This window comes from Alligator mississippiensis, chromosome 15 (genome assembly GCF_030867095.1).
Source record: "Alligator mississippiensis isolate rAllMis1 chromosome 15, rAllMis1, whole genome shotgun sequence".
NCBI lineage: Eukaryota > Metazoa > Chordata > Crocodylia > Alligatoridae > Alligator > Alligator mississippiensis.
The window spans coordinates 12,634,929-12,662,378 of NC_081838.1; the positions used below are offsets into that span (position 1 = coordinate 12,634,929).

The window sequence follows — 27,450 nt, forward strand, 5'->3', positions numbered from 1 at the left end:
AGCCCTGCTGCAAGCCAGGCGAGCCAAGGGACCCCCCCCAGGCAAGCGTCTGGGGCTGTGTGGAGGCCAGCCCCCGCCCAGCCGAACCCTGATGAATGCTGGCTCTGGGGTGGGCCCGCGGGCCTGGGCTGGGCTCTAACAGCCCAAGGCCCCTGCAGCCGCCACGCGCCACATCCAGGCTCAGCAGAGCCCCAGAACAGTAATGGAGCCCGGCATGCTGGGGTCAGAGCAGGGCAGTCACTGGCTTTGCCAACACATGGCCCCTGGGCCTGGGCCCGCAAGGCCCATGGCCCTGGCCCCAGGGCCTGGCTGTGCTCTGCAGAGGCTGCTGGGGTCTCTGCCTTCAAGCGCCGGGTGTCAGGGCAATGCCAGGACCAGCACGTGGCTGGGGGGATGTTCTGTAGGGTGCAGGAGGGGAGCTTCTGTCCTGGCCAGGCCACCAGGACCAGCAGCCACGAGTCTCCGGCCGGCCAAACCCACAGGAAGCAGGTCATGGAAAGTGGCTGGGGCAGCCACAGCAGCCAGGATTCCTGGGAGCGTTTACACAAGGCAGAACAAGGGAGGGCTGTGTGCGCCTCCCTCCCGCCCCAGCGCAAACAGCCCCAGCCCAGGCCAGCTGTCAGCCGCAGTCCGACCGCTTTCCACGTGCAGTCTGGTAACCTGAGCACTGGGGAAGCATGTCCCAGTAGGGTCCTCGGGTAGGGTCCCCAAGGCAGCAAGGAGCCCAGGCATGGGTGCAGGGGTGAGTGGGTGGGGATGAGCTAGCACTGGCCGGGCAGCCCCCCTAGGAGCAGCCCCACCCCAGCCACATGGAATGGGTTATCTATCCACCCCCGGCAGCGTTAGGCCACCTGCCAGCTTTGCTGTACTGCCCGATCCCCTGAGCACTGTGCAGGGGAGAGGCTGCCTGGCTGCGCTGTTGTGCATGTGCAGCACCGTGCACGCGGGGCCCAGGGTAAGCTCATCATGGCCTCAACTGTGTCCTGCTGCCCTCACAAGAACTGTCGGAGCCGCGCTCCCCCTGCTACGTGCTCTTGGCAGTGCCAGTGCCTAGGAACTCCCGCCGAGGAATGCAAACAGAGATGCCGCTGCCGGAGGAATTCCTGACACAGCCACAGGCCAGAGGCTCTGGCCAGGCTCCTTGTGCTGCAGCAGCAAGACTGGTGTTAAGGGCTTCCTGCTCCTCCCATGCTTCTGGGGGCTCCCAGGTTGTAGGATGGGGATTGGCCTCAGTCCAGCTCCAGGACGGGAAGCACATGCATCCCCCAGCCGTGCTGGCTCCCTTCAGTGGTGCAGAGGCAGCTCGCCGGCTGCTTCATGCACAGGAGCTGGGCCACGGTGCTGCTCTCCACGCATCCCTGGCTCCTGGACTTGGTGCTCGGGCACCAGTTCACCAAAGCAGCTGTGCGTGTGCCCAGCATTGAGGTACACAGGAAGAAGGCCGAGCTGGGAGCAGTGGCCTTGGGGAAGCAGCAATGCTGAGCTCAGGGCACAAAGCAAGTCTGAGTCGCTCACCTGTGGAGGTGCCTTCCTCCGGCCTGGGACCGAGGACTGGGATAAGGCAGCCACTGTCCTACTGGGGGACTCTCGCTGTGGCTGCTGTAGGCATGTGGGGCCAGTCAGAGCAGGACCCATGGCTCAGCAGTGGAGCAGGGAATCCTCACTCTCCCATCTTCCTTTTGTGAGCACAGGCAAGCCTGGGTTTGGCCCTGGCACCTATGCTCTTCCAGAGCTGCCCCAGGGTGCTCCCACACCCCCAGTCACAGGTTGCAGGGAGAAGCACTGCATCTACCAGCTGGGTGAGCCTGGGACCACTGAGACCCCAGCCCAGCCACCTGCAGCATGGAGCAGGCAGGACGAGGCACCAGCCAGCGTCCAGGAGGCTCATGACACCAGTCACCAGCCCCAGTGCAGCCTGCAACCACCAGGAAGGAAAGAGCAGGGATGTGGCAACACTGCCTGCTGCCAGGGCAATCAGTTAAGAAGGAGCAGGAGGCAGCATGGAGACCACAACCAAAGGCAGAGGATGCATGGAGCCCAACAGAGCCCAGCAGGGCCACACATGGACAGGTGGCTCCACCCTCACCAGACTGCGCTGCACAAGGTCTGTCCCACACAAGCAGCCCCCTGCAGCAGCACACGACAGCACAGAGATACCCTGCAGAAAGAACGTAGGTTTAATGGGGCTCCCAGCACCTTGTGGGCGCTATGGATGGCGGTGGCTGGGCACCGCTCAGGAATGCAGGAGGGGGCTGGGACCATATCATGCCCTTGACCAGCACAATGCGCGGTGCCCAGCGCCATACAAAAGTCCGTTCAAGTGACACCAGTCGGTGAGAACCAAAGCCCTGAGAGCAGTGGCCAGAGGCCAGCACCTCACTCCTTTTCCTCCTCCTCCTCCAGGGAGATGGGCCAGCGGCCAGGCAGGCTGGGCTCTGTCCACGGGATGGAGACGATACCACTCAACATGGCGTAGCTGATCATGGCGCCCAGGGCCACCAGCACCGACAAGATCTGGTTGCGCCACTTGTGTGGATCTTCCTCGGAGTCGCTGCCCTCAGGGGCCGGGGGCCGGGGAGCAGTAGCCGGGGGATCGCCTGGCAAGGAGACATCCACTGTGAGTGCCCTTGAGGCAGCATCTGGGCAGAGAATGGCTGCAATTCAGGTGAGCCAGTGCCCCTGATGCTCCACACACCCAGGCTGATGACAGGGTGCCCAAGAAGCTTCGTGCCCATGCAGCACAGGCACCATGTGGCCTCCCTCCACTACAGTGAGGTGGAGGGTTCCTGCAGCCACTTACCGCTGTCCCAGGGGAAGTAGAGGCTCAGGATGGAGGTGCAGTAGTTGCACAGGTTCTCCAGGGACTTCAGGTGCTGCTGCAGTTTGCCATTGGGCAGCTTTGCTTTGAGCAGTGGTGCCAGGTGACTGAAGACGAAGGCGTCCAGGGAAGCAGGCCTGAGGTACAGAGAGCATGTGCTGACAGCTGGTCGCCCCTCCTGGCCAGCCCACCCCAAAGCTGCTGGCGCCTGCAGACAGACCCGCTCCCTCTGCCATGAGGATCCACCTATGTATCTCCCCACATCACAGTCACTGAGGGACCAGAGGGCTGCCCCTGCTGCTGCCGGGGGCTCACACCAACTCTAGTCCCACCACAGGCGCCCCCTCAGCCTGGCCTCTGCCAGCTAAGTGCTCTGGGGCACAGGGTTGGGGTACAGTCCCCAGGAGCTTGCAGCCTCTCCCAGCAGGACCCAAAGCAAGGGCTGGCAGGACATCGAGGGCAGGAGCAGCTCTCCTCAAGCATGTGAGTATGTGTTTGTCTCGTGCAATTCCCGCTCACTGCAGCCGGCCCCTTTGAGCTGAATAAGCGGCACATTCAGCTACAGCCGTTTATGGCTCTGGCAGTTATGAAGCCATTAAAGCCGGAGCAAACAAGGCAGCCCTCTCAGGGCTCCGGCTCTGGCGCGGCTGCTGTGGGGGAATGGCTGGTCTGGGCTTGGTGTGGTTTTACAGGGGAGGAGGGGACCCGTCGGGATGGCGGGGTCCTAACGGGTGGTGAGGAATGGTTCTGCTGGCCGCCCCCAGGCACGTTCTCACAGGGCAGCCGTGTTGGCCCAGCTCAGCCCCACTTTGCTCATGATGGTCCTGGGGTTTCTTGTGGATGCTCAGAGCTTCCCTTGGGAGCTGCCATTTCAAGGAGGCCAGGACTCCAGCACGAGCCCTGCCTGCAGCTCAGAGTGCTGCCTATACCTGCTGCCACTCTGTGGCCATACCCTTACCCCGCCCCCCTGCGTGAGCAGCTCGCCCTCCAGCACTTACGAGTCTCCGAAGAAGAACTTCTGGGCCCCAAGGCGCTGGGACAGGAGTGTCAGGCACTCCCGGGCTTCGTGGTACAGCTACAGGATGAGGAGAGCAGTGCCATTGTGACACCCTGCACCAAGCCCAGTGCCTGCCCCTGCCCCCCAGGCTAGAGCGTGCCCAGCCAACAGGATGGACAGTGTCCCTGTTGACCTCCTGCCCCAGCACAGGGGCCAGTCTCAATGTCTCCCCTTCTGGCCTACAGCACCATTCTGCACCCTCCTGGGAGACGGGTTGGGCCTGACAGCTCTGCCCCCTCCCCTGGACCCCGGAGCCACACATTGAATAGCTGGGGATCAGGCAGGGACCCCCAAAACCACCTATCCAGGGAGGGCCAGCTACCCCTGCATGGGCCACGGTCAGGGACCCACGGGACCCACCCACCCACTCACTACCTTCTCTAGCCTTTCCTCGTCTTCCAGGCAGTCATCCCCGCAGAGCAGCTGCAGCTGCTCCAGGCGCTGCTTGTGCATGCGGTTGGGCAGAAAGAAGTTGAGAGGAAAGGGGGTGGCTTCTGCGTACCACTTCCGTGTGTGCACCACGTAGTTCTCGGCGTCCACCCAGAACGTGTGGATCTGGTGGGAGCAGCAGTATGGGACCAAGACTGCTTTCTCTGCCTGGCGCAGGCCCGAAGCAGCTCACAGCCCCCCAAGTTCAGCCTGCCCATGTCGCTGCACTGTCATCCCAGCCCATGGCTCCATCTGGCTGTCTTGGCATCTGTCAGCGCACCTCCCCCTGTGCCACCATACCTGGCCACAGACCTGGGCTCCCAGCAGCACCCCCCCCAGCCTGCCACACGTCAGCAATCCTCTTCCACAGACACTCACCAGTGCCGGCAGCAGCTTCTCTTCCAGCAGGCACATGAAGGCAAGGGTGTCGGCCCCCTGCCTGGCTGAGAGATCGTAGTCTGCATTGTACTTCTGTGGGCAACAGCGCAGTGTGAGCCACGGCTAGATGGCAGCAGGCCAGGGTCTGCATGACGCATGGGCAGCCCCAGAAGCGTGAAGCTGCAGGGCCAGGCCGCCCTTGGTGTCTGCTTAGAGAAGGGAGCCCCCCCCTCTCCACTTCACCACAACTAAATCATGTTCACATCAGACCCCGCACCCAGAAACAGCAAAAGGAGTGCAGCCCTGGACTGGCGGCATGGGCCAGGGCACTTGGCCCCCAGATCCCCTTTGGTTCCCTCACCTCCGGGGACCAGGTAGCTCTCCTGCCTGCAGGACCACCCAGCAGCCAGAGGGACAAGGGTGAGCAGCCCCTGGGCCTGCCTGGGATGTTCACAACAGCGTCTTCCTGGCCCAGGGCTCCTCTCTCAGCCCTCTGCACTCTAGCAGCAAGCCCCGCAGGGCAGCTGGCTGCAGCAGGGCTGGAGGAGCCCGACCCAGCCCACCTGTTTCCTGAGGTGTGTGATGATCTCATGCGTCTTGGACAAAACCCCTTCCTCCCTCGTCTTCAGCGCCGGCAACCGTCCTGCGAGCGGAAAGCAGGTGAGGGTCCCCCCCCCGGGGACACGGCCCAAGCCCCTTCTGAGCCCGGTGCCAGCCCACAGGCAGCCTGAGCGGGCCGAGGGGCAGTGGTGCGAGCCGTGCGCAGGGAGCGGCGCTTGGCGCTGATGGGGTACTCGGGGACAGGGGCACAGAGCTGGGAGCCAGGCTTGCAGCCCAGGCAGGGCAGGCTCGCGGGCACCAGCGCGGCCGTGCCAAGGGAGCAGTGTCCGCGGGGGAGTCTCGGGCTCCTGCCAGGGGGAGCGGCGCTCACCTGCGGGGCTCCTCCAGGGGTTGCTGAGCTTGTGCAGCTTGAGCGGCGCCTCCGTGAACCGCGCGTAGGTCTGCAAGACAAGGGCGGTCAGGGCCGGGCCGGGCCGGGCAGGGCCGAGACGGCGGGTTCGAGCCCCCGGGCGGGCGCTCACCAGCACGGTCAGGCAGTCGGGGTCCACGGACGGCAGCCCCCAGCCGGCCGCCCAGCAGTACAGCTCCATGGGCGCCGCCATCTTCCGCGACCCGGAACCACGTGGCGGGTCCGCCCCGCCCCGCAGAGCCCAGGCCGGTGGTGCGGGACGCGGGACGAGCCCGCTCAGTGCAGCGGGCAGGCTGCGGTCGCCCCCCGCGCCGTGCCCGCAGCCCCCACCCCCCAGAGCGGGGCCCCTTTCCGGCACGTGCTGCGGGTCGTCCCGTCGCGGCCCCGCGGGGAGGACGGGAGCGGCGGGTGGAAAATGTGCGCTCGGCCCCGGGCAGCCCCCCTCGCCCGGGCACGGCTCCCGTCGCTATGGCGGCGGCGGGGAAACAAAGCGTAAACAGGGCGGGGGCGCGGCGCGCCTGGCTCCCGGCCCGGGACAGCCTGCCCGGCCAGCGGGCTCTCCGGGGAGCCGAGGGGGCAGGACCGGGGCCCGGGAGCAAGTGACCGCTGCTGGCCCCGGGACGTCCCGCTGGGAGCTGGGCACCAGGCGGGGGCGAGGGGGCTCCGGGCTCCGGAGGACCCGGCGCCGCAGCATCAGGCGTCGCTCGGGGGCTCTGCCTGTCCCCGCCCCGGGCAGAGGTGACCGGGCCTCCGGGATGACCTCACTGTCTGGCTGCGCAGGCTCCGGGGGGCGGGGAAGGGGTCACGGGCTGGCAGAGGGCCAGGTCCCCGCCTGGGAGGGGAAAGCCGCGGGGTCCCGGGGCCGGGGGCTGCTCTGGCGTGAACCGGCCCCACACTGACTGACCCCGCCGTGAACCGGGGCTGGCGGCGGCGCTGTCATGTCGCCGGGCCGGGGCCCGCGGTGACAACCCGTGGGGGGGGGGGGGCCTGCCCGGGGTGCCCCCTCGTTCCGCAGGGCGCAGCGCCCGGGGTCTCTCCCCCACCCTTGGGGGGCTCTGCCTACACCCCGCTCCCGCGGGCTGGGCGCAGCCAGGCGGCCGTACCCCCCCCGGGGCGCAGCGGTGCCCCGTACCCGGGATGCGCCGTGATTGACGGCTCTTTGTTCCGTCCTCGCCCGGCAGCGCCGCCCCGCCCCGCCCCGCCCCGCCCGGCCCGGCCCCGCTCCCCCAGCCCCGCGCCGCCCCGCCGCCGCCGCCGCCGCACTCGGAGCGGACCAGCATGGGGCTCTGCGCGCTGCTCGCCCTGCTCCTCCTCGGCGCCGCCGCCGCCGCCCGCCACGAGCTGCAGGGTAAGCGCGGAGCGCCCGTGCCCGCGGCGCCGCCCGAGTCCCGGGACCCGCGGCGGGGGGAGCCCGCGGCCGCCCGGCGCTGGGAGCTCCGGCGGCTCCAAGAGCGCCCCGCGCATCCTCTGCGGCGGGGCTGGGGGAGCGCGGGGGCCGGCCCGCCGGGCTTCCTGGGAGCTGCGGGAGGCGCCGGGGTGGATGGTGCGGGCTTGGGCTCGCGGGGTTGCGAGGGGCCGAGACCCCGCACCGGGGAGCGGGGGGCTCCCGCAGGGCACGGGGAATGCTCCCGGCGCTTCCGCTCCTCCCGGCCGAGGCTGCCCTGGCCCTGGGGCTGTGGGGAGCAGCCTGACACCGGGCGCTGGTAGCGGCTGCCTCTCCCTGGGAGGTCTGGCACTCGGCTGGGCGGCTGCAGCACAGAAGGATATTCTTTCCCCAGCCTGAGGGAAACCGCAGAGCAGCTCCAGGGTGATGCTGCTGGAGTCCCTAGCCCCTGCAGGGACCGCGGAGGCTGAGTACAACCCTCTGCTTGACCTGCCTGGGGCGGCCAGACCTGCTGTCCAGCCAGGGCAGTGCAGGGGTCCAGCCTGGCTCCAGGCCCGTGCTGCACTTGGGGGTCAGAAAGGTGAACAGGCCAGATCCGGGACTGCAGGGAGCCGGGAGGCCCCAAGTCCTGCAGCACGTGGCGGCTCCATGCTCATCCCGGCTCTGAGCCAGGGAGGGCAGGGGTTGGGGTCCAGCAGGTTCCCTCCGTGATCATGGCGTTGTCCAGGGACTGCACTCCAATCTCACTGCCTCCAGCTTCCCTTTCACCGCAGAGGTCCTCGCTGGAGCTGGGCTGTGCCTTGCCGCATGTGCTGGTGGCCTGGACCCAGTCCAGAGCCGGCTGCCTGTGGGTGCGGGGTCCCAATGCCAGTAGCTCCCCTCCAGCCTTGTGCCCCTGCCACAGGACTGGTGGTGGTGGGGGGGTTGACCTGCCCCAGACCCTGGGTAGTGCCCAGCAGTGCTTGGCCAGCTCTGTCCACGGCCCAAAGTCGCCACCTCCTGGGGCGCACTCCCCACTTCTGCCATGCCTCCCAAGCTGGACCCAGGCTGGGCACAGGGTGATGGGTTTCTCCCCCCGTGGCTGCAGTGGAGTGAGCACATGGCAGGGCTGCCCTGAGGACCTCTTGGCCTCTACATCGAACTGTGGAAGGAAGAGGAGGGACGTGGGGCTGGTGAGATGGGAGGGTGCAAGCCTGAGGAGCTGGACAGTAGCCCCCAGTTCTGGCTCAGGGACAGTGGAAGGAGCCCTCCTGGGGCTCCTGAGCTCTGCTCTGCTGCCAGGTGGGAGGTGAGTTTGCTGCCTGCACCCATCCATCTGCCTCTGGCTCTGGCAGCGCTTCCATAAACCCCGCTCCAGCCAGCAAGGGCCTGGCTGGGGACAGCTTTCCAAGGGCTGCATGGGGAGCAGTCCTTGTCTGCGGAGTCACGGACTAGCCTATCACTCTGGTGGCCCTGCTGGCATTGTGACACTCAGACATGACTGTCCATCTGTCTGTCCATCCTGCAGTCATAGATCTGCTGATGGTGACAGAGGCCCGGCAGATGGTGAACGTGGCACACAAGATCCGGACAGAGTTGCTGACGGTGAACGACGCCTACCTGCTGTCTACCTTTCGCTTGCCCCCCAAGCAGGGCGGTGTGCTCTTCGGCCTCTACTCCAAGAAGGACAACACGCGGTGGCTAGAAGTTTCTGTTGTGGGGAAAATCAACAAAGGTAGCACAGGAGTGCCTGGGCCTTGGGTCATGGGCTGGGGGTCCCGGGGACGGCAGAGGATTCATAGATTCATAGATGCTAGGGTCAGAAGGGACCTCAATAGATCATTGAGTCCAACCCCCTGCATAGGCAGGAAAGAGTGCTGGGTTCAGATGACCCCAGCTAGATGCTTATCTAACCTCCTCTTGAAGACCCCCAGGGTAGGGGAGAGCACCACCTCCCTTGGGAGCCCGTTCCAGACCCTGGCCACTGTAACTGTGAAGAAGTTCTTCCTAATGTCCAATCTAAATCTGCTCTCTGCTAGCTTGTGGCCATTATTTCTTGTAACCCCCGGGGGCACCTTGGTGAATAAAACCTCACCAATTCCCTTCTGTGCCCCCGTGATGAACTTATAGGCAGCCACAAGGTCGCCTCTCAACCTTCTCTTGCGGAGGCTGAAGGGGTCCAGGTGCCCCAGTCTCTCCTCATAGGGCTTGGCCTGCAAGCCCTTAACCACACGAGTGGCCCTTCTCTGGACCCTCTCCAGGTTTTCGACATCCCTCTTGAAGTGCAGCGCCCAAAACTGCACACAGTATTCCAACTGCAGTCTGACCAGCACCCGACAGAGGGGAAGTATCACCTCCTTGGATCTATTTGTCGTGCATCTGCTGATGCACAATAAAGTGCCATTAGCTTTTCTGATGGCTTCGTCACACTGCCGACTCAGGGATCTTGGAGTCCTAGTGGACTCCAAGATGAACATTTCTGCTTCCGTTCCACCAAGCAGGTCATTCCCTAGGCAGTAGGTATGCTGGACATTTTTCCTCCCTAGGTGCAGCACTTTGCATTTCTCCTTGTTGAACTGCATTCTGTTGTTTTCCACCCATATGTCCAACCTGTCCAGGTCTGCTTGTAGTTGTTCCCTGCCCTCTGGGAACCCCTACTCCTGCGTCCAGGCGTTTTGTAACCTGGTCATAAAAAGAGACTAGATTAGTCAGGCATGATCTACCTGCTACGAACCCGTGCTGGTTTCCCCTCAGCATAATTTTTCCTGCCGGGCTCTTGCAAATGTGAGCCTTGATAATTTTTTCGAAGACTTTACCTAGGATGGAGGTGAGACTGACTGGCCTATAGTTGCCCGGGTCCTCCTTCCTCCCCTTCTTGAAAATGGGGACCACACTGGCCCTTTTCCAGTCCTCCGGGACCTGGCCTGTGCACCGTGAATGTTCAAATATTCCCACCAGTGGCTGTGCAATGGCATCAGACAGTGCCTTCAGTACCCTTGGATGGAGCTCATCCGGGCCTGCCGACTTAAAGGCATCCAGTTCCTCCAAGTGACTCTGCACCATCTCAGGGTCTACACCCTGAACTGCACAATCCCATCTCAGGATGGGGCTGTGCAGTTGAAGGTGGGCTGTGCCAGGCACCATGCACAGGGGGTACAAGCTGTGCCAGGCAGGGCTTTGGGCCCCCATGCTGAGGGGAAGCTTACGTCTGTGGCTGTGCTCCACAGTCCTGCTGCGATACCTGCGGGAGGACGGGAAGCTGCACGTGGTGAACCTGCAGCACACTGGCCTGGCGGATGGACGGAGCCACACGGTGATCGTGCGCCTGAGTGGGTTGCGTGCCGACGCCCTGAGCGTGGAGCTGTATGTCGACTGCAAGCAGGCTGATGCCAGCGCGGGGCTGCCCCAGATAGCAGTTGTGCCCCAGGCCGAGCTGGAGGCGGTGGAGGTGCGCACGGGCCAGAAGGCCTATCAGAGGTTGCAGGTGAGAGGAGGCCTGGCTGAGCGGGTGCAGCAGTGGGGGCATGGGCAGTACCATGGCACCGGGGCTGACGGCTCCTCTCTGGACCAGGGGTTTATAGAGTCGATGAAGCTGATTCTGGGAGGATCCATGAGCCGCGTTGGAGCCCTGAGTGAATGCCCTTTCCAAGGCGATGAGTCCATCCACAGTGCAGGTAACGCAGCAGGGGGCACCTGGAATACAAGCCCATGCAGGGGCACCTGCACACATGTTGCATATGGAATAGGGCACTGCCAGTTATGCACACAGGGCATGTCTATGTATGTCATGTGGGACGTGGGACCCGCACATAGACACGTGTACATATCTTGTGCTCCTGTTAAATATGGAGCATGAGGCATGCGGGCATATAGGCACATATGAACACAGCCTCTTTGGGGCTGGGCCTGGTGGGGGCCGGGTTTGCAGCTACCAGCCACTGCTTTCTGTGTCGGGTGGGCAGGAACGAGTCAGGCTGGCATCAGGACAATGTTTCCATCTCCTCCCTTGCAGTAACCGGGGTGCTGAACTCCATCCTGGGTGAGTTGCTTGTTGTTCTCCTGGCCTTCCACCTCTCACACTCCTGCTTGCACATGGGTTTGGGCCCACGCCTGACTGGGGCTGGGCAGAGGGAGGCCTCGGGGTCTCAGCGCAGAGAAGGGGATGCTGCACCCCTCGTTGAGGTCTCATCCTTCACCTGACTGCTCTTGGCTCCAAGATAGCTGTGGTCATGCATGAAGTGAGCTTGGGGGATCTCAGCCAGCTTCTGGGCACTGCTTTTCCCCATTGCAGACCCAAGGTGTGCATGGGTGCCAGTCAGGGTGGGGCAGCACCCTGGAGGCAGTGGGCAGAGAGGATGGCACCTGGGGGACTGACCAGTGCTTTGTTGGGGCAGGCGAGCAGACCAAGGCCCTGGTCACGCAGCTGACCCTCTTCAACAAGGTCCTGATGGAGCTGAGGGAGGATATCCGTGACCAGGTGAGGTGGCTAGAGGGGCTGTACACCATTTCCTGCTGTGGCAGGATTGACCCCATCCAGGTGCTAACCCCCTGCTCAGTGCCCCTTCCCCCCCACTCCTTCTGGGGGCCTGGGCTAGAGATTGGGCGAGTTCTGCTCCGGGGTGCTGTGATGCTGAGGTCTCGGGCTCTGACACCTGCGCTGTGCCTTGCAGGTGAAGGAGATGTCCCTGATCCGGAACACCATCATGGAGTGTCAGGTCTGCGGTGAGTCCTGGCCGCGGGGAGCTGCCCTGCCCTGTTCAGCCTGGCCCAGCCCAGCAGCTGCGCTGTGACCCCCTCTCTCTGCAGGGTTCCATGAGCACCGCTCCCGCTGCAGCCCCAACCCCTGCTTCAGCGGTGTAGACTGCATGGAGACATACGAGTACCCCGGGTACCGCTGTGGGCCTTGCCCTCCTGGCTTCCAGGGCAATGGGACACACTGTGCTGACATCAATGAGGTGAGGGGCCCAGCCCAAGGATTGAGCAGGTTGCTCATGAGCCTGTCGGGGACAGAGTGCTGCTCACAACATGGGGCAGGGGTCCTGTGTTCTGGGGATCCCGATGCATTGGGAAATGGATGAGGCAGGGCATGACTGTGCCCATGGGAAGGAGCAATGTGACAATGCAGGTAGGGTCGGCAGGGAGGAGCCTGCCCTGTGGAGCAGGGCCTGGGCCTCAAGCTGCGCTGGAGGAGGTTGTGGGTCAGGCTTCCTGTGTGCCCAGGGCTGTTGGACAGGGATGGTGGTCAGTGCTCCCTGCTTCATGGGTTGGGCAGGGAATTGGCTCAACCTGCTGCCAGGTGCATGGCAGGAAGTTTGGTGCTGGGGCGGGGGTGACGCCGGAGCAGCCCTGGGAGGCTGGCAGTGGTGAGCCACGCTCCTGGCAGGGGCCTGCTGTGCTGGCTGCATGTGGGACTGGCTGGACCCTCTCCCTCGCTCCCAGTGTGCCCATGCCAACCCCTGCTTCCCTGGCTCGAAATGCATCAATACGGCGCCCGGCTTCCGCTGCGAGCCCTGCCCCCGTGGCTACAAGGGGAACCTCATCTCAGGTGTGGGTGCTGACTACGCCAAAGCCAGCAAGCAGGTGAGAGAGGCCTGGCATTGGCAGCCCACTCTATGCTGCTCTGACCCCTGACAGTGGTGGTGGGGGGAGTGAGTCTGGGGGCACTGTGTTGCTGGAGGCAGGGGTCTGCTGCTGCAGCAGAGATGGGCACCAGGGCTGCACAGGGCTCATGAGCTGCTGGCTCTGGGCTGCCCCTGGCATCTCACAGTGCACCCCTGGGGCTGGGCAGGAGGGACCACCCAGCCCAGGGCAGTACCACGGTACTGGAGTATGGCACCTTCGGGGGTGAGCCCAGGCCTGCTCCCTCCCCTCCCCAGGAAAGGCACTGCACGGCCAGGTCCAGTGAAGGCTGGAGGATGAGCATAGCTGGGGGGTGGCGGACCCTACTCGTGTTCCTGCCTCTCCCTGGGGGAGGCCAAGCCCCAGGACCTTGCAGAGGCCCTGCTTCCAGTGACTGTCCCTCCTGCAGGTTTGCACCGACATTGATGAATGCAATGATGGGAACAATGGTGGCTGTGACCCGAACTCCGTCTGCACCAACACGATGGTGAGCTCTGCCTCCCACCCCCCTGTCCCATGGCCTCCAGCTGCCTCCAGCCTCTCACCCTGCTCCCCCTGCCCCAGGGCTCCTACAAGTGTGGCCCCTGCAAGGCGGGGTTCCTGGGCAACCAGACGGTGGGCTGTGCCCCACTGAAGTCCTGCAGCAGCCCCACACACAACCCCTGTGACATCAACGGATACTGCATGTTCGAGAGGAACGGTGACATCTCTTGTGCGGTGAGTGGGGCTGGGGAGGGGCTGCATGTGTGGGCTGGGGCTGGCAATGGGGCTGTTTGTGCCTGGGGGCAGGGCAATCCCAGCACAGCTGGGAGCTGTCTCTGGTGTCATGATTCTGCTTCCCCTCCTGCCTCAGTGCAATGTGGGCTGGGCCGGCAATGGGAACGTGTGCGGGCGGGACACAGACCTTGACGGCTACCCAGATGAGCCGCTGCCCTGCATCGACAATGACAAGCATTGCAAGCAGGTGGGCACCGCACCCAGGGCATAGGGGCAAGAAGCTGGTGGGGCAGGAGCAGGGAGGGGGCTGCTTGGCTCCTGGTTCTCAGCTGCACACTCCATTCCCAGGACAACTGCCGGCTGACGCCCAACTCGGGGCAGGAGGACGCTGATAATGACGGCATCGGGGATCAGTGTGATGATGATGCGGATGGTGATGGCATCAAGAATGTTGAGGTATCCTGGGCTCAGGGCTGGGGAGGCCTTGCCAGGGGCTGTCCCCAGGATTGGGGTGGAGAGGGGGCAGCACCCTGCCCTGCTGCCCCAGGAGCATGCGGGGGACTGGGGGACTCTGCCTGGCTTGTGGGGCACAGCCTAAAGCTCCTCATGGCACTTGGGTCTGTGCCTGCCCCGATGCCAGTAGTGATGGGCGCCTCTTTCAGGACAACTGCCGGCTCCTGCCCAACAAGGACCAGCAAAACTCAGACACTGACTCCTTTGGGGATGCCTGTGACAACTGCCCCAATGTGCCCAACAATGACCAGCGGGACACAGACAGCAACGGCGAGGGCGACGCATGTGACAACGACATTGATGGCGACGGTGGGGCCAGGGCTGGGGCCATGTCAAAGGAGGGGGCCTGGGTCATGCTGGGGGCTTTCTGCAAGGATGTGCCCGAGGCTGCCTGGGTGAGGCTGGGCTGGGCCTGGGGATCTAGGGCTGTGGCTGAGGCTCAAGGTGGGGCTGGGCTTGGGCTGGGGTCACCATTGCTGTGCTGCCCACAGGGATCCCCAATGTGCTGGACAACTGCCCTAAGGTCCCCAACCCACTGCAGACAGACCGGGATGAGGATGGCGTTGGGGATGCCTGCGACAGCTGCCCTGAGATGAGCAACCCCACTCAGGTACGGGTTGGGGCAGAGGCTGCATGCAGCTGGGAGACAGTGTGGGAGGCTGGAGAAGCTGTTGGGCACCAGGGGCTGGAGGGGGGGCCTTCCCCTTCCCCTTCCCCTGTATGCCTGGAGCCCAGGACCAGTCCCCAGTCCCTGCTGACCTGGAGCTGTGCTCTCTTTCAGACAGACATGGACAGTGACCTGGTAGGAGACATCTGTGACACCAATGAGGACAGGTGTGTGAGCCAGTGCCTGTGTCCTGCCCAAAGCTCTGCCATTGCCCTGTGGTCCCTGGAAAGGCAGGGTGGGGTGGGCTGGAGCCCTGGGGGACATGGGGTAGCAGGAAGCCCCCATGCCCAGGCATGCAGTGGGTGGGTGTACTGGGTGCGGGCATCTGGGGGAGATGGGGTTCCAGCTATGTGCCTGGTGGCACTGCCCTCTCATCTCCTCTTGCCACCCCCAGTGATGGGGATGGGCACCAGGACTCCAAGGACAACTGTGCCGAAGTGCCCAACAGCTCCCAGCTGGACTCAGACAACGACGGGCTGGGGGATGACTGTGACAATGATGACGACAACGATGGCATCCCTGACTACATTGCTCCTGGCCCTGACAACTGCCGCCTTATTCCCAACCCCAACCAGAAGGACTCAGATGGTGAGGGCTTGGCCAGGACTGAGGACCATGTGGCCACGGGGCCTGTGCCAGGGGAATTGGACACAGCTGGTGCAGACCTGGCTCCTGTGGCAGGGGCTGTGGCTGCTGGGTTGAGTCCCCTGGGCTGGCACTGCTACATAGCTGGTGCCAGGTGGAGCCAGGATCTCTTGAGCCCATGGAGCTGGAGCAGGCATGCTTGCTGTATGGAACATGGCGCTCACTCTGGCTTGGGGGCTGTACCACATGCTTGGAGCTGCACCACGTGTGACTGGCCCTGTCATGCCCCACAGGGAACGGGGTGGGTGATGTCTGTGAGGAGGATTTCGATAATGACACAGTGGCTGACCAGCTGGACGTGTGCCCGGAGAGTGCCGAGGTGACGCTGACTGACTTCCGGGCCTACCAGACAGTGATCCTGGACCCCGAGGGCGATGCCCAGATCGACCCCAACTGGGTGGTTCTGAACCAGGTACGGCTGGAGGGAGGGGGAGGCTGCAGGGCAGGTGCTGGCATCAGTGCTAGTCAGGCAGGGTGGTGCCTGCTGTGCAGCACTGAGCAAAGGGTGAAGGAGGGCAGGCGGCCAGGGGCCTGGCTGGGTGTTGGGCTAGGACTGCCAGCCCTTGGGCAGGCCCTGGGCTGCACCCACGAGCCCGGGTGCCAATCCCATCTCTCTCTCCAGGGCATGGAGATTGTACAGACCATGAACAGTGACCCGGGCCTGGCTGTTGGTACGTAGGGTGTTCCAGTCCTGGGGCAGCACACTGCCTCTTGTTCCCACCCAGCTCCTTGGGGCAGCTCACGACCCACCCCAGGTTGGGCCCCCAGCAAAGGGGAGGGAGAGCCAGGGCAGTGCTGATGTGGCCTGCCCAGGGGCCCCATGGGGATTGGGGCACATGCCTCCCTGCCTGACGCGCACCCTGCCCTGTGCTCAGGCTACACGGCCTTCAACGGGGTGGACTTCGAGGGCACCTTCCATGTCAACACTGTCACGGATGATGACTACGCTGGCTTCATCTTCAGCTACCAGGACAGCTCCAGTTTCTACGTGGTCATGTGGAAGCAGACAGAGCAGACGTACTGGCAGGCTACCCCCTTCCGGGCCGTGGCTGAGACCGGGCTGCAACTCAAGGTCTGTGCTGGGCTGAGGGGAGCTGCTGGGCCTCAGACCTGATGGCCCCTCTGCTTGGGGACCCGAGGGGGGCAGGCAGTGCTTGCTGGACCTACCCCTGCCGTGGTGGGCACTCCTGGCCCCTTCTCTGCCCGGGGCACCCGTTCTGCCCCGGTCACCCCCAGCCCTCTGCCCGCAGGCGGTGAAGTCCACGACGGGCCCCGGCGAGCACCTGCGAAACGCGCTGTGGCATGCAGGCACCACCCCGGACCAGGTCCGGCTGCTGTGGAAGGATCCGCGCAACGTGGGCTGGAAGGACAAGACCTCGTACCGGTGGCAGCTCATGCACAGGCCCCAGGTGGGCTACATCCGGTGAGGAGGGGCTGGCCGGAGCCTTCCCGGTGGGGCGCGGGCAGGGCCGGTGGAGGCTGCAGGTTTCCTTTTTAAGGCAGCTCCGGGGGCCTCTGCCCCGGCCGGCGGGAAGGGCCCAGCCCCGCACTGGCTCCGCACCAGCTGGGCCTCCGCGCCATTGTCCCGTCGCCATGGAGACCCGGGCCGCGCGGGCAATGCCGGCCCGCGCCTTTCACATGCAAAAGCGGCCGAACAATGGGCCGGGGCCGGGGCCGAGCACGTCCCCTCCCGCCCGGGCGCCGCGGCCCCGCTCACCCCGGCCTCCCCCCACCACCCCAGGGTGCGGCTGTACGAGGGCCCGCGGCTGGTGGCGGACTCGGGCGTGATCCTCGACAGCACGATGCGGGGCGGCCGCCTGGGCGTCTTCTGCTTCTCCCAGGAGAACATCATCTGGTCCAACCTGCAGTACCGCTGCAACGGTGAGCGGCGGGGCGGCTGGGGCGCAGGGCTCCCGAGCCGGGCGGGCGCCGGGCGAGCGGGCGCTGCTGCCCGCGCTCAGCCCCGTCCCCTCCGTCCCCGCAGACACGGTCCCGCAGGACTTCGAGCCCTTCCGCCCGCTGCTGCTCGAGGGCCGCGAGTGAGACGGCCCGGCCGGACTCTCCAGGCTGCGCCAAGGGCCGTCGGGACTCCCCGCAGCGGCCCCGGCCCCACGCTGCTTCCACGCGGCCCGGCCCGGCTGCTGCGGCCCGCGGCCAGGGCGCTGCTCCGGGCCAGCGCGCCCGGCCCCCAGCAGGGCGGCGGGGCGCCCTCCCGCCCGGCCTCGGGGCCCTGGACAGGGGCGGCAGGCGAGGCCCCGCGGCGCCCGGCTCCTCCGCCCGGTCCGCCCATAAAGTTCCGATGGTTTTCTACCCTGTGAGCCGTGTTCGTGGGCGGCGGCGGCGGCGGGGCGGAGCGGGCCCCTCCCCGGGCCGGGGAAGCGCCCGCGCTGGGAGGGAGGGGGCCCGGCCCGGCCCGGCCCGGCCCGGCCCCGTGCGGGCGTAGAGGAGCCCGGGGCGGCGGGAGGCCGGGACGAGTGCAATATTGGTAGGAGACGCACAACACTGCACCGCATCCCGGCCCTCCCGCCGCCCCGGAGGCGCTGGCCGCGGCCCGGCCGCCCGCTCCCACTCCCGCGCCCCGTGGGAACTGCGGTGGCGGCTCCGCGTCCCGCGAGGCACCCGCTTGTTGCCGTGGAGACGCGTGTCCCAGCAACGCGCTGAATGCGCCGCACAATGGGCCGCCCCCGCCCGCCCCTGCCCCCGCCCCCGCCGCCCCTGCCCCTGCCCCAGCCTCACCTGCCGGGCGGGGCACCGGGCCGGGAGCGGGGCCGCCCCGCGCCCGCACAATGGAGCTGCCCGCGCCGGAGCGGCCCCGAGGCGGCGGCGGCAACAATGGGAGCGCGGGGCCCGGCCGCGGGGCCGCTCTTAAAAGGGCAACGCCCGGGTCGAGCCCCGCGCCCGGCCCCTCCCGTCTCCCGGCGCTCTCGCCCCTGCCACGGGCAGCTCGGTCTCCTCCTGCGCCCGTGGAGTCACCCGGAGCCTCCGGCCCCTGCTGTGGCTGCTCCACGTGCTCCTTGCCGGCTTGATTGATCCGTCCCGCCGCCGGCCCGAGCAGGACTCGCCGTGGCCGTGGGCACCGGGAGGCGGGAGCCCGAGTGCTGTGCGCTCCGTGCGCCGCTGGCATCGGGGCAGCGCAGGACCTGCTGGGCCGGGAGGCGGGGGCAGGCTGCGGGGTCCGTGCTCCCGGAGCCTGGGCGGGATCCCGGGTCCCTCGTCTCGCCTGAGACGCGCTGGCAAAGCGTGTGCGCCCTCCCCCCGGGACAGATAACGCGCTGGGTGCCGGAGTCGCCGGGTGGCCCGGGGCTGAGCGCCGCGCTGCGGGGGCAAAGCTGCGGCCCGGCGGGGCTGGCTGCAGTGTGCAGTGGAGGGTGATCCAGCTGGGGGCGCTGCAGTGACAGCGTGGGGTTGGCCCAGGAGGGGGCGCTGCAGTGGCAGTGTAGGGCTGGCCCAGCAGGGGACGCTGAAGGAGCTGCCGTGGTAGTGCGGGGCTAGCCCAGTAGGGGGCGCTGAAGGAGCTGCAGTGGCAGTGCGGGGCTAGCCCAGCAGGGGACGCTGAAGGAGCTGCAGTGGCAGTATGGGGCTAGCCCAGCTGGGGGCGCTGGGGACACTGCAGTGGCAGTACGGGGCTAACTCAGTAGGGGACGCTGGAGGAGCTGCAGTGACAGTGCAGGGTTGGCCCAGCAGGGAGTGCGGGGCAGAGGTAGTGCCAGCAGTGATGAGAGGCAGTGTGCGCTCTCTCACTGTCTTAGTCGGACTGCAAGGTATGTCCATGCCTCCCTCAGCCCCGGCCCTGAGGGTGCTCCTCCCTGCTGTGCTGGGCGGGGCTGGGGCTGCCCCCTGAGAGATGCCCACTCCTCCACCCCCACTGGAGGCAGGACAGCAAAGCGCCCCCCAGAATAGGGCAAAGCAGTGCCATGGGCTGGGGCCAGGACCCTCCAGCACAGACGGGACCCAGTGGCATCTTCTGGCCCTGGCCACCCACACTCACCCCCACACCTGCACCTTCGAGGCAAGCGGACTAGGCCTGGCCCCCAAAGGGACGGGCATGGGGGCTCACTTGTGGGTCCAGCCAGACTCCTGTCCCTGGGCCCAGGCATGGGTACAGGCGTGGGCTGGAGACACCTGCCTGGAGGGACACTGGCCTCGCCATCGGGGGCTGCTGAGCAGAGCCCAGGCAGGGGGAGACGCACAGATGGCAGCGTAGGTACTTGGGAGGGCAACCCGCCATGCCCATAGCTCCATCCCATGGGCATCCCGATGCAGTGCACCCACTGGGAGCAGGGATAGGAGCAGGCCGGTTGGTGCTGCACACATGGGTGTGGCCACAAGGTGGCAGTTCGGCTCCACCCATGCAGCTGCGGAGCATGGGGAGGGCAGCAGGGTGCAAGGGGGCACAGGGGAGGACCTTGCCCACCCTTGGATGGAGGGGTGCAGACTGGAGGGCAGGGTGGCAGTATGGTGCTGCATCCATGCCCTGCCGGCCTGATACCTTGCAGCCATGGCACCAGCAGCTATGAGGCTGTGCATGCCAAGGGCGTCTGCCTTGGCCACGCATAGGCTGGGGGCAGCCTGGCCCATGGGGGTAACCCCTGACTAGGGCCTGGGCACAGTGCTCCATGTCCTCATGGCTTGAGGTACCACCATGCACAGGGATGGTGCTCGAACGTGTATCCACCTGTCCGGGGCAGCAGCGCCACGCCAGTCCCAGCACGGGAGTGGAGCAGACGCCATGGGCACAGGCCTCCTGGCCAGCACAGCACTGCGATTGCATCAGCTCGGAGAGTCAACAGTCCCTGCAGCGGCACTTCTCTCCAGGCAGAGCGGCCTGTCCGCACCCCAGCTTTGATTTTGCCAGCCTGTCTTGCCAGGTGCTGAGTTTCCATCGCTTCCCAGCCCCTGCAGTATCCGGTCACCCCTGCCCTGGGGCCCTGCTCAGTCCAGACCTGTGGAGCAGGGCTAGACACATGGAGCAGGGCTGGGAGTGGGCAGAGCTGCTCCTTGGGGTACCTGGGGAATGCCATGTGGCCCCCGAGGTCCTGGGCAGGGGCTTGTGCTGGCCAAGGAATGCAAGGCCCTGAGCCTGGCGTTCTTGGTGCTGGCAGGGGTCACACCTTTGCTAGTCATGCCCAGGTGCCAGGGCCAGATTCTGCTGCGGAGCTAGCCCACCCCCGGGTGCTGATTCACATGAGAGACCCAGGGGGTTCCTCAGGGGTTAGAGCCAGGGACTGCTGCTACGAGCTTCCACGCTGGCTGCTTTCTACTGCTCACACTTTCCTGTTAGCCAGCACTGGCAAGTGGGGGCTCCAGGGCCCTAGGCAGTGCCCGGGGATGGAGCATGGCCAGAGGCAGCCGCTGGGGCTGGCACAAGCCGTGTCCCTGCTTCCTGGGCAGCTGCTGCTCTTGTCCAAAGCCTCAGCTGCCCCCATTGCCCAGAGCCCCAGCTCTGCTGCCCCTGCCCATGCCCCTACCCCTTCCTTGGCACTGGCTGTGATGACAGGCCAGGGTGGCACTGGGCAGGTGTCTGCATGGCTGGGCTGGATGAAGGGTTCCAGGGAGCGGCCGGCCGTAGCCCCGCTGGGTGGGGCCTCTGCTACCCGCCCTCCCCCCACACCTGCTCCGAGGTGCTGCTATAAAGCAGCCGGCGCTCAGCCGCCACCAGTTCCTGATTCCCAAGTAGCGAGAGCCCTGCGGGCTAACGGGGAGGTGCAACCAGCCAGAGAGAAGCCCTGCCAGACCAGGACCAGCCTGCCGCCATGCAGGCCCCACTCCTACTGCTTGTGGCCGTGACTGCAGGTGAGGGGTAGGGTTGTGGGGAGCGGGGGGTTGTTGCTGGACCGGATCCAGCCTGGGGTTCTGGCTAGTGAGACTGGACCCATCACAGGCAGTTGGGCAGGGAGGGGTGGCAGATCAGGGTGGGTCTCTGTTTTGTCTGGAGCAATGAGCAATACCCCCTCACCCCCTGCCTGGACAGGGCTGGGCTCGGGGGTGTGGCTGTCCCCTGCCCAGCTCTCACCCCCCTGGCAGCAGGCGGCTTTGTCATTGCCCCCATCCACAGTGGAAGGCCCCATGAAACACAGGGTTCCCAAGTCTCAGGAGGAAGCAGAGCCCTGGACATTGGGCGGCCTTGGCACTTGTGGGGAGCCCCATGGCCTAGTGCTTGGGGTCTGCCTTCCCTGGGCCAGAGGCTCTTGGGGGCCCCGTTCCACTCGGTCCGTTCCTGGCTGTCGCAGGAGCAGGCGCTGGTGCTAGCGGCAGTGGCAGGAACTGCTGGTGCCATCACGATAAGGCTGGGCTGGGCAGAGCAGGGCTAGGGCCCACTGGGGGGTCCAGGGCCCTGCAGGGGTTCTCTCCAGCGGGCGCCTGCCCAGGAGGCCTCACCAAAGCCCTGGCTCATGTGCCCAAGGGCCAGGGCGGGAGTGGGGGCTGTACTGCTGGCAGGAAGTGCCCACTGCAGGACTGTGTGCACCATTGTAGGATCCTGATGCACCCTCCCCAGACTCATGCATCAGCTCCAGGCTGTGGCCCAGCCACACTCCAGCACTCCCTGGGGCCATGGGGTTGGAGGACATAGTTGTGTTTGGGGCGTCCAGTTGTGCAGCCCCAGCCGGATCCCTGTGTGCAGAGGCCCCAAGCCCCAGGCTGGCCCAGGGAGGGGACCTGGCCTCAAGCTTCTGGGGGTCTAGCACGTGCCCTTCAGTCACTGCAGGGGCAGAGCTCACTGGGACAGGCCATAGCCGGGGCCCTGGGCCAAACTGGCAGAGCACTGGTCCCTGGGAGAATCACCTGCCTAGGGCATGTGCCCCACCAGAGCCTATCTCACCTGGGACCAGTGGTTCTGAGATGCCGCCTCCTCTCTCTGATGCAGGCATTACTTTGCCAGGCCCCGCCTGGTCCGGGCTGTCCTGGCCTCATTCAGATCTAGTGGTAGCGAGTTCTCACCTGCTGCAGGATGGAGCTGCTCTGGGCAGAGGCTGGTGTCTGACCCTGCTGGGCACTTGTTTGCACTGATAGAGCAGCCTGTGCCTTCTGCCCTGAACTCCCTGCTCCCTCTCTCCACAGCTGCGGTTTCCAGCAAGAGCACTACCTCCACAACTTCGAGTGGCTCGAATGCTAGCATCACTGCCGAGACCGCCACTTCAAGTACACCTGCCTCACCTGCAACCACACATCCCAGCACTGAGAATACAACCACTGCCAGCACCACACACCCTAGCCCCGAGAATACAACCACTGCCAGCACCACACACCCTAGCCCCGAGAATACAACCACGGCCAGCACCACAGACCCTAGCCCCGAGAATACAATCACTGCCAGCACCACAGACCCTAGCCCCGAGAATACAATCACTGCCAGCACCACAGACCCTAGCCCCGAGAATACAACCACGGCCAGCACCACAGACCCTAGCCCCGAGAATACAACCACGGCCAGCACCACAGACCCTAGCCCCGAGAATACAACCACTGCCAGCACCACAAACCCTAGCCCCGAGAATACAACCACTGCCAGCACCACAGACCCTAGCCCCGAGAATACAACCACGGCCAGCACCACAGCCCCCAGCACCGAGAACACAACCACTGGCAGCACCACAGACCCTAGCCCCGAGAATACAACCACGGCCAGCACCACAGACCCTAGCCCCGAGAATACAACCACGGCCAGCACCACAGCCCCCAGCACCGAGAACACAACCACTGGCAACACTGCAGAACCCAGCAGTGAAAACACAACCACTGGCAACACCGCAGAACCCGGCACCAAGAATACAACCACTGGCAGTACCGCAAATCCCAGCACTGGGAACACAACCACAGGCAGCACCACAGCCCCCAGCACCGGGAATGAAACCACTGGCAGCACCATAGCCCCCAGCACCAGGAACACAACCACTGGCAGCACCACAGCCCCCAGCACCGGGAATGAAACCACTGGCAGCACCACAGCCCCCAGCACTGGGAACGAAACCACTGGCAGCACCATAGCCCCCAGCACCAGGAACACAACCACAGGCAGCACCACAGCCCCCAGCACCGGGAATGAAACCACTGGCAGCACCATAGCCCCCAGCACCAGGAACACAACCACAGGCAGCACCACAGCCCCCAGCACCGGGAATGAAACCACTGGCAGCACCATAGCCCCCAGCACCAGGAACACAACCACTGGCAGCACCACAGCCCCCAGCACCGGGAATGAAACCACTGGCAGCACCACAGCCCCCAGCACTGGGAATGAAACCACTGGCAGCACCATAGCCCCCAGCACTGGGAACACAACCACTGGCAGCACCACAGCCCCCAGCACTGGGAATGCAACCACTGGCAGCACCACAGCCCCCAGCAATGAGACCACAGCTCCCAGCACTGGGAACATAACCACTGGTAGCACCACAGCTCCCAGCACTGGGAATACAACCACCAGCAGCATTGCAGCTCCCAACACTGGGACCGAAGCCCCCAGCACCGGGACAGCAACCACTGGCAGCACTGAAGCTCTCAAGACCACACCAGCTAACATGAGCATGAGCCCTGGGCATGAGCCCTTGGGCACGAGCCCTGGGTCTACCGTGCCTGTACTGCCTAGGACCTCCTCCTCCCCTCCAGCTAGCAACCAGACCCCTGTGGCGGCCCCGAACCTTCTCAGCTATTCCCTCTCCTTCCGCATTGTCAACAAAGACTTCAATGAGTCCCTGCGTGACACCATATCCTCCTACTACAAGCAGCTGGCAAGCACCATTCACACCATAGTAAGCAGGCGGAAGCCCCTATGGGGTTGGTGGGGGGTAGGGGGGTCTGGGGCCAGGAGCTCCATCATGCTGTGCATGGTCTACACCAATGGCTGGAGCTGCGGGCTGTGCATGGAGCCGGGGTAGGGAGACATCTGCACAGAGCTGGCTCTGGAGGTCTCTGCACAGGAGTTTGCTGGGCATTTGGCCCTGGGCCCTTGGTACCAGGACCAGGGAGGGCAGAGGGGCTATAGTGTCTGAGGCTGTGTCGTCTGCTCCAGTTCCAGATGGTCTATGCCTGCGACACGTGCCACAATTGCAAGGACTACCAGGGCTACACCGGCCTCCAGTTCAGGTACCGCCCTGCCTCAGGGAGTGGGGCATCAGGGATGGCAGGGACACCAGACAGCGTGCCATGGGGGGCATGTGCAAGCGGTTGGCAGTGGGGCAGGGATGGGCCCAGCCCCACTGACACTTCCTCTCCCTGTAGCCCGGGCTCTGTGGTTGTGCAATGCATCCAGCTGTATAGGCAGAACAACACCAGCCTCGATGCCAACAACATTGCCCTCCAGCTTGAAAAGAAGCTGAACAGTAACAAAGAGATTGAAGGGCTCCAGATAAATGATGTCCGAGGTGAGCAGGAGCCCAGGTGGGGTCCCTCAATCCCTGTGTGGTGGCAGTTGGGGACAGATGCCCAGCGATCCACACAGGTGACCACTGTGGCCAGGATATGCCCCCAGGACCTGGCCAGCCCAGAGCCACAGGGTGAGCACCCACAGCCCCAGGCCCCAGTGGCTCTGCCCCTCCCAGTGCCTTGTTGGTGGCCTCTGCCACCCTGTGGTCCATCCCTGTCAGCTGCGTGTACTGTGCCTGGGCCCAGTGCCCTGCTGTCCCCCCAGGTCAGCCCTGTGGTGACAGCTGCTGCTTGCTTTACAGCTGCTTCTGAAACCTCTGCCCCACAGCCGGGGCCAGCACCAGCATCCATAGTGCCTGGCTGGGGCATCGCCCTGCTCGTGCTGGTCTGCATCCTGCTGGTGCTGAGCATCATCATCTTCATCCTGCTGGTGAGTGTCCTTTGCCTGGTCCTTGGGCCCGTTCCCGCTGGCGCGCTCCATGCCACGGTGCCCTCACCCTCTCCACTCCTCCTTTCTTCTAGATCCTCTGCTCCTGCTGCAGAAGCCACCGTGGGAAGCTGGACCTATTCAGCTTGCAGGACTCCTACCACCCCATGAGCGAGTACCCTACCTACCACACCCATGGGCGCTACATGGCACCTGTCACCAAGCCCAACCCCTACAGTGAGGTGAGTGGGGCCAGCCCCCTTTGGACGCAGGCATGGGGCTGGTCTCTGCCATGGGCGGTGTGGGCTGCTTCCCACGTGACCACTGCCCCCGTGACCCTCCTCTCCCCAGGAATGGCTAACGGGGCAGAGGCACAGGGCCAAAGGGGTGGTGCGGGTGCAGGAGCTGGGGTGGCGCATGGCCATGGCTTGGCCAGGCCCTGCCCTGAGCCCTGACCAGTGCGTTCCAGGCGGCTGCGCTCTGGACGTGGGTGAGCGTCATAGTCATGCCTGGCTGAGTAGGCACTGACAGACCCCAGCTGGAGCCGGGTTGGGTTCACGGCTCCCTCCCTCCCATGGGTGACCTTGGCTCAGCTGCTGCCCTCCTGACCTTGGGCTGGGTGCTCCCCCGGCTCTGGCCCCCACAGCCTTGGCAGAGGCAGATTGGATGGAGGGGGCTGGAGGTCTCCTGGCCCTGAAATCCCCGCCACACTCAGCTGGCCTGGCCCCGTCTGCTCCAGGGGTGCAGGAATGGCGCTGGAGTAGAGACAACGGGTCAGGGCACCCATGCTGGGGGTGCTGCCGTGTCAGTGGCGTGTGAGAGCTGAGCCGGCCTGGGCAGCGGTGACTCATCCCGCACTGCCGTTCCCACCTGCTTTGCATTTGGCATGGCAGGGAGCAAAGGCCAGGTGCAAGGGGCCGGCTGGTGAGGCAAGGGCAGGGAGCACTGAGCTGGGCATGACCTGACCCAACCCAACCTGACCCGCTGTCTGGGATTGTTTGTGGACATGGGGCCTGGGCACTGCAGGGCAGGGGCAGGGCTGGATCCAGCTGTTCCACTTTGCATAGGCAGCTCAGGTTGTTCAAATACCAGCGACCTGGGTAAATATTTACCTCTGCTCCTGCCCCGCTGGCTTATCGGCAGGACAGGGAAGAACTGAGTCTGGGCTGGCCTGGGCCCCAGCGGGCTGTGGGCTGGCACTGTGGGGGCAGGGAGTGCAGGGAGGGGTGACTCAGTCGTGCTGGCCCCGGGGCCGGGAAGGGCCCGGGCTGGCCAGACCCTACACAGTGGCTTGAGGCCACTCCCAGCCGCGTGATGGCAGGAGTGTTTACTGTCGACACTGGGCTGTTTGTGGTGCCGGGGCCTGGAGCAGGGCCAGTGCCTGCCCCATGGCACCAGGTGCTCCAAGCACTAGCCCCGTGGCGCAGGGCTGGGGGGTCATGCCAGGACGAGGGGCACTGCCAGGCTGGCAGCTCGTTTAATAGTTTCATATTTGTTAGGGTCAGAAGGCACCTATTGGATCATTAAGTCCGACCCCCTGCCCTGGGCAGGAATGAGTGCCGGGGTCAGATGACCCCAGCCAGGCATCTGTCCAATATCCTTTTAAATACCTCCAAGGAGGGGGACAGCACCACCTCCTGTGGAAGCTTATTCCATATTTTGGCAACCCTCACTGTAAAGAATTTTTTCCTGATGTCCAGTCTGAATTGGCTCTCTTCCAGTTTGTGGCCATTATTTCTAGTTACCCCAACAGCTGCCCTGGTAAACATGGTATTCCCTATTTCTCACTGGCTGATGAGTTTGTTAATGGGCACCGATAAAGTTACGTGCCGCAGGCTGGGGCTTCCAGTTGCTGGGCAACGGGAGATAATCCCAGTGCTCGGCTGGCTCCAACGTGGCCCCTCTGCTTCCTCCCAGGTCTCCGGCAACGGCTCCAGAGCCTTGTCCTACACCAACCCAGCGCTGTCGTCCGAGAACCTCTGAGGGGCGCGCGTCCAGGACAGGCGGGAGCGGGCTCCGGCCTGGGCTGGCTCCGGCCATGCGGGCAAGACCTCAGTGGCCTGGGGCAGGGGCCATGGCACCTCGGGGCCTGCTCCTGCCCCGATTCAGCCGATGGGGCCGGCACAGCCCTGCCCAGCCCTGTCGTCCCTGCCCCTGCCCTACGTCGCTGGCCCCAGGGTGGTTCTGGAGCAGCTGGGTCTGAGCGCATGAAGGTACCAGGCAAACAAGGGATGGGAGAGGGGGCTGTGCCCTGCTGGCTGCCCTGCACCCCTGCCCCATCCCTTGCCCAGCCCCAGGCACTGCCCCACGGGTGCTGGGCTCAGGCTCTGCCTGTGCTGGCAGCTGGGCTCTGTGTGTGTGGATGGGGCAGTGGGTGTGGGCGCCACACCGCGAGGGGTGGAGGGTGCTGGCAGTCCTGTATTTATAGCATTTCACAATAAAAAGGTCTATGCTGACTCTTGACTCTGGACTGGCTTCCTCCCA

At 65.0% G+C, this 27,450-nt stretch overlaps 3 protein-coding genes across 6 annotated transcripts; 2 read left to right on the plus strand and 1 right to left on the minus strand.

Annotated features, from left to right (window-relative positions):
* Positions 1–2,154: 2,154 nt before the first annotated feature.
* MTX1 (metaxin 1) lies at positions 2,155–7,002 on the minus strand. Of its 4 annotated transcripts, none has more exons than XM_059718995.1 (8): positions 6,927–7,002; positions 5,614–5,683; positions 5,246–5,325; positions 4,683–4,775; positions 4,251–4,430; positions 3,817–3,893; positions 2,801–2,955; positions 2,155–2,597 (listed from the first exon to the last, which is right to left on the minus strand). In XM_059718995.1, exons 1-8 carry the CDS (start codon positions 6,930–6,932, stop codon positions 2,377–2,379), a joined length of 882 nt encoding a protein of 293 aa, XP_059574978.1. In that variant the 5' UTR covers positions 6,933–7,002; the 3' UTR covers positions 2,155–2,376. The 4 variants fall into 4 exon arrangements, with proteins under 4 accessions (XP_059574978.1, XP_059574977.1, XP_006264355.1 ...); XM_059718994.1 differs by having other exon boundaries at positions 2,155–2,639; XM_006264293.4 differs by lacking the exon at positions 6,927–7,002 and adding an exon at positions 5,765–5,943.
* THBS3 (thrombospondin 3) lies at positions 6,916–17,289 on the plus strand. The gene is made up of 23 exons (XM_059718992.1): positions 6,916–7,000; positions 8,544–8,750; positions 10,243–10,499; positions 10,587–10,689; positions 11,028–11,054; positions 11,410–11,492; positions 11,686–11,737; positions 11,822–11,970; positions 12,455–12,595; positions 13,044–13,121; positions 13,199–13,351; positions 13,488–13,598; positions 13,700–13,807; positions 14,014–14,173; positions 14,356–14,474; positions 14,646–14,698; positions 14,926–15,119; positions 15,410–15,588; positions 15,799–15,847; positions 16,052–16,248; positions 16,427–16,599; positions 16,918–17,057; positions 17,161–17,289. The coding sequence occupies exons 1-23, from the start codon at positions 6,931–6,933 to the stop codon at positions 17,217–17,219; spliced, it is 2,862 nt and encodes a 953-aa protein (XP_059574975.1). The 5' UTR covers positions 6,916–6,930; the 3' UTR covers positions 17,220–17,289.
* A 2,320-nt stretch (positions 17,290–19,609) lies between these two features.
* On the plus strand, positions 19,610–27,422 carry MUC1 (mucin 1, cell surface associated). Its single transcript, XM_059718993.1, has 7 exons — positions 19,610–20,969; positions 22,236–23,926; positions 24,187–24,260; positions 24,396–24,538; positions 24,842–24,969; positions 25,062–25,208; positions 26,884–27,422. Exons 1-7 carry the CDS (start codon positions 20,930–20,932, stop codon positions 26,947–26,949), a joined length of 2,289 nt encoding a protein of 762 aa, XP_059574976.1. The 5' UTR covers positions 19,610–20,929; the 3' UTR covers positions 26,950–27,422.
* The last annotated feature ends 28 nt before the right edge of the window (positions 27,423–27,450 follow it).

Bases quoted from the DNA above. Each gene is read 5' to 3' on its own strand.
- MTX1 (XM_059718996.1), bottom strand. From the start codon at position 5,845: ATGGCGGCGCCCATGGAGCTGTACTGCTGGGCGGCCGGCTGGGGGCTG. The intron at 5,326-5,613 runs GTGAGCGCCGCT...TTCCGCTCGCAG, and splicing joins CCCCTGGAGGAGCCCCGCAG to GACGGTTGCCGGCGCTGAAG. The intron at 4,776-5,245 runs GTGGGCTGGGTC...TGTTGCCCACAG, and splicing joins TCACACACCTCAGGAAACAG to AAGTACAATGCAGACTACGA.
- THBS3 (XM_059718992.1), top strand. From the start codon at position 6,931: ATGGGGCTCTGCGCGCTGCTCGCCCTGCTCCTCCTCGGCGCCGCCGCC. The intron at 10,500-10,586 runs GTGAGAGGAGGC...TCTCTGGACCAG, and splicing joins AGGCCTATCAGAGGTTGCAG to GGGTTTATAGAGTCGATGAA. The intron at 13,122-13,198 runs GTGAGCTCTGCC...CCCCTGCCCCAG, and splicing joins CCGTCTGCACCAACACGATG to GGCTCCTACAAGTGTGGCCC.
- MUC1 (XM_059718993.1), top strand. From the start codon at position 20,930: ATGCAGGCCCCACTCCTACTGCTTGTGGCCGTGACTGCAG. The intron at 24,261-24,395 runs GTACCGCCCTGC...CTCTCCCTGTAG, and splicing joins TACACCGGCCTCCAGTTCAG to CCCGGGCTCTGTGGTTGTGC. The intron at 25,209-26,883 runs GTGAGTGGGGCC...GCTTCCTCCCAG, and splicing joins AGCCCAACCCCTACAGTGAG to GTCTCCGGCAACGGCTCCAG.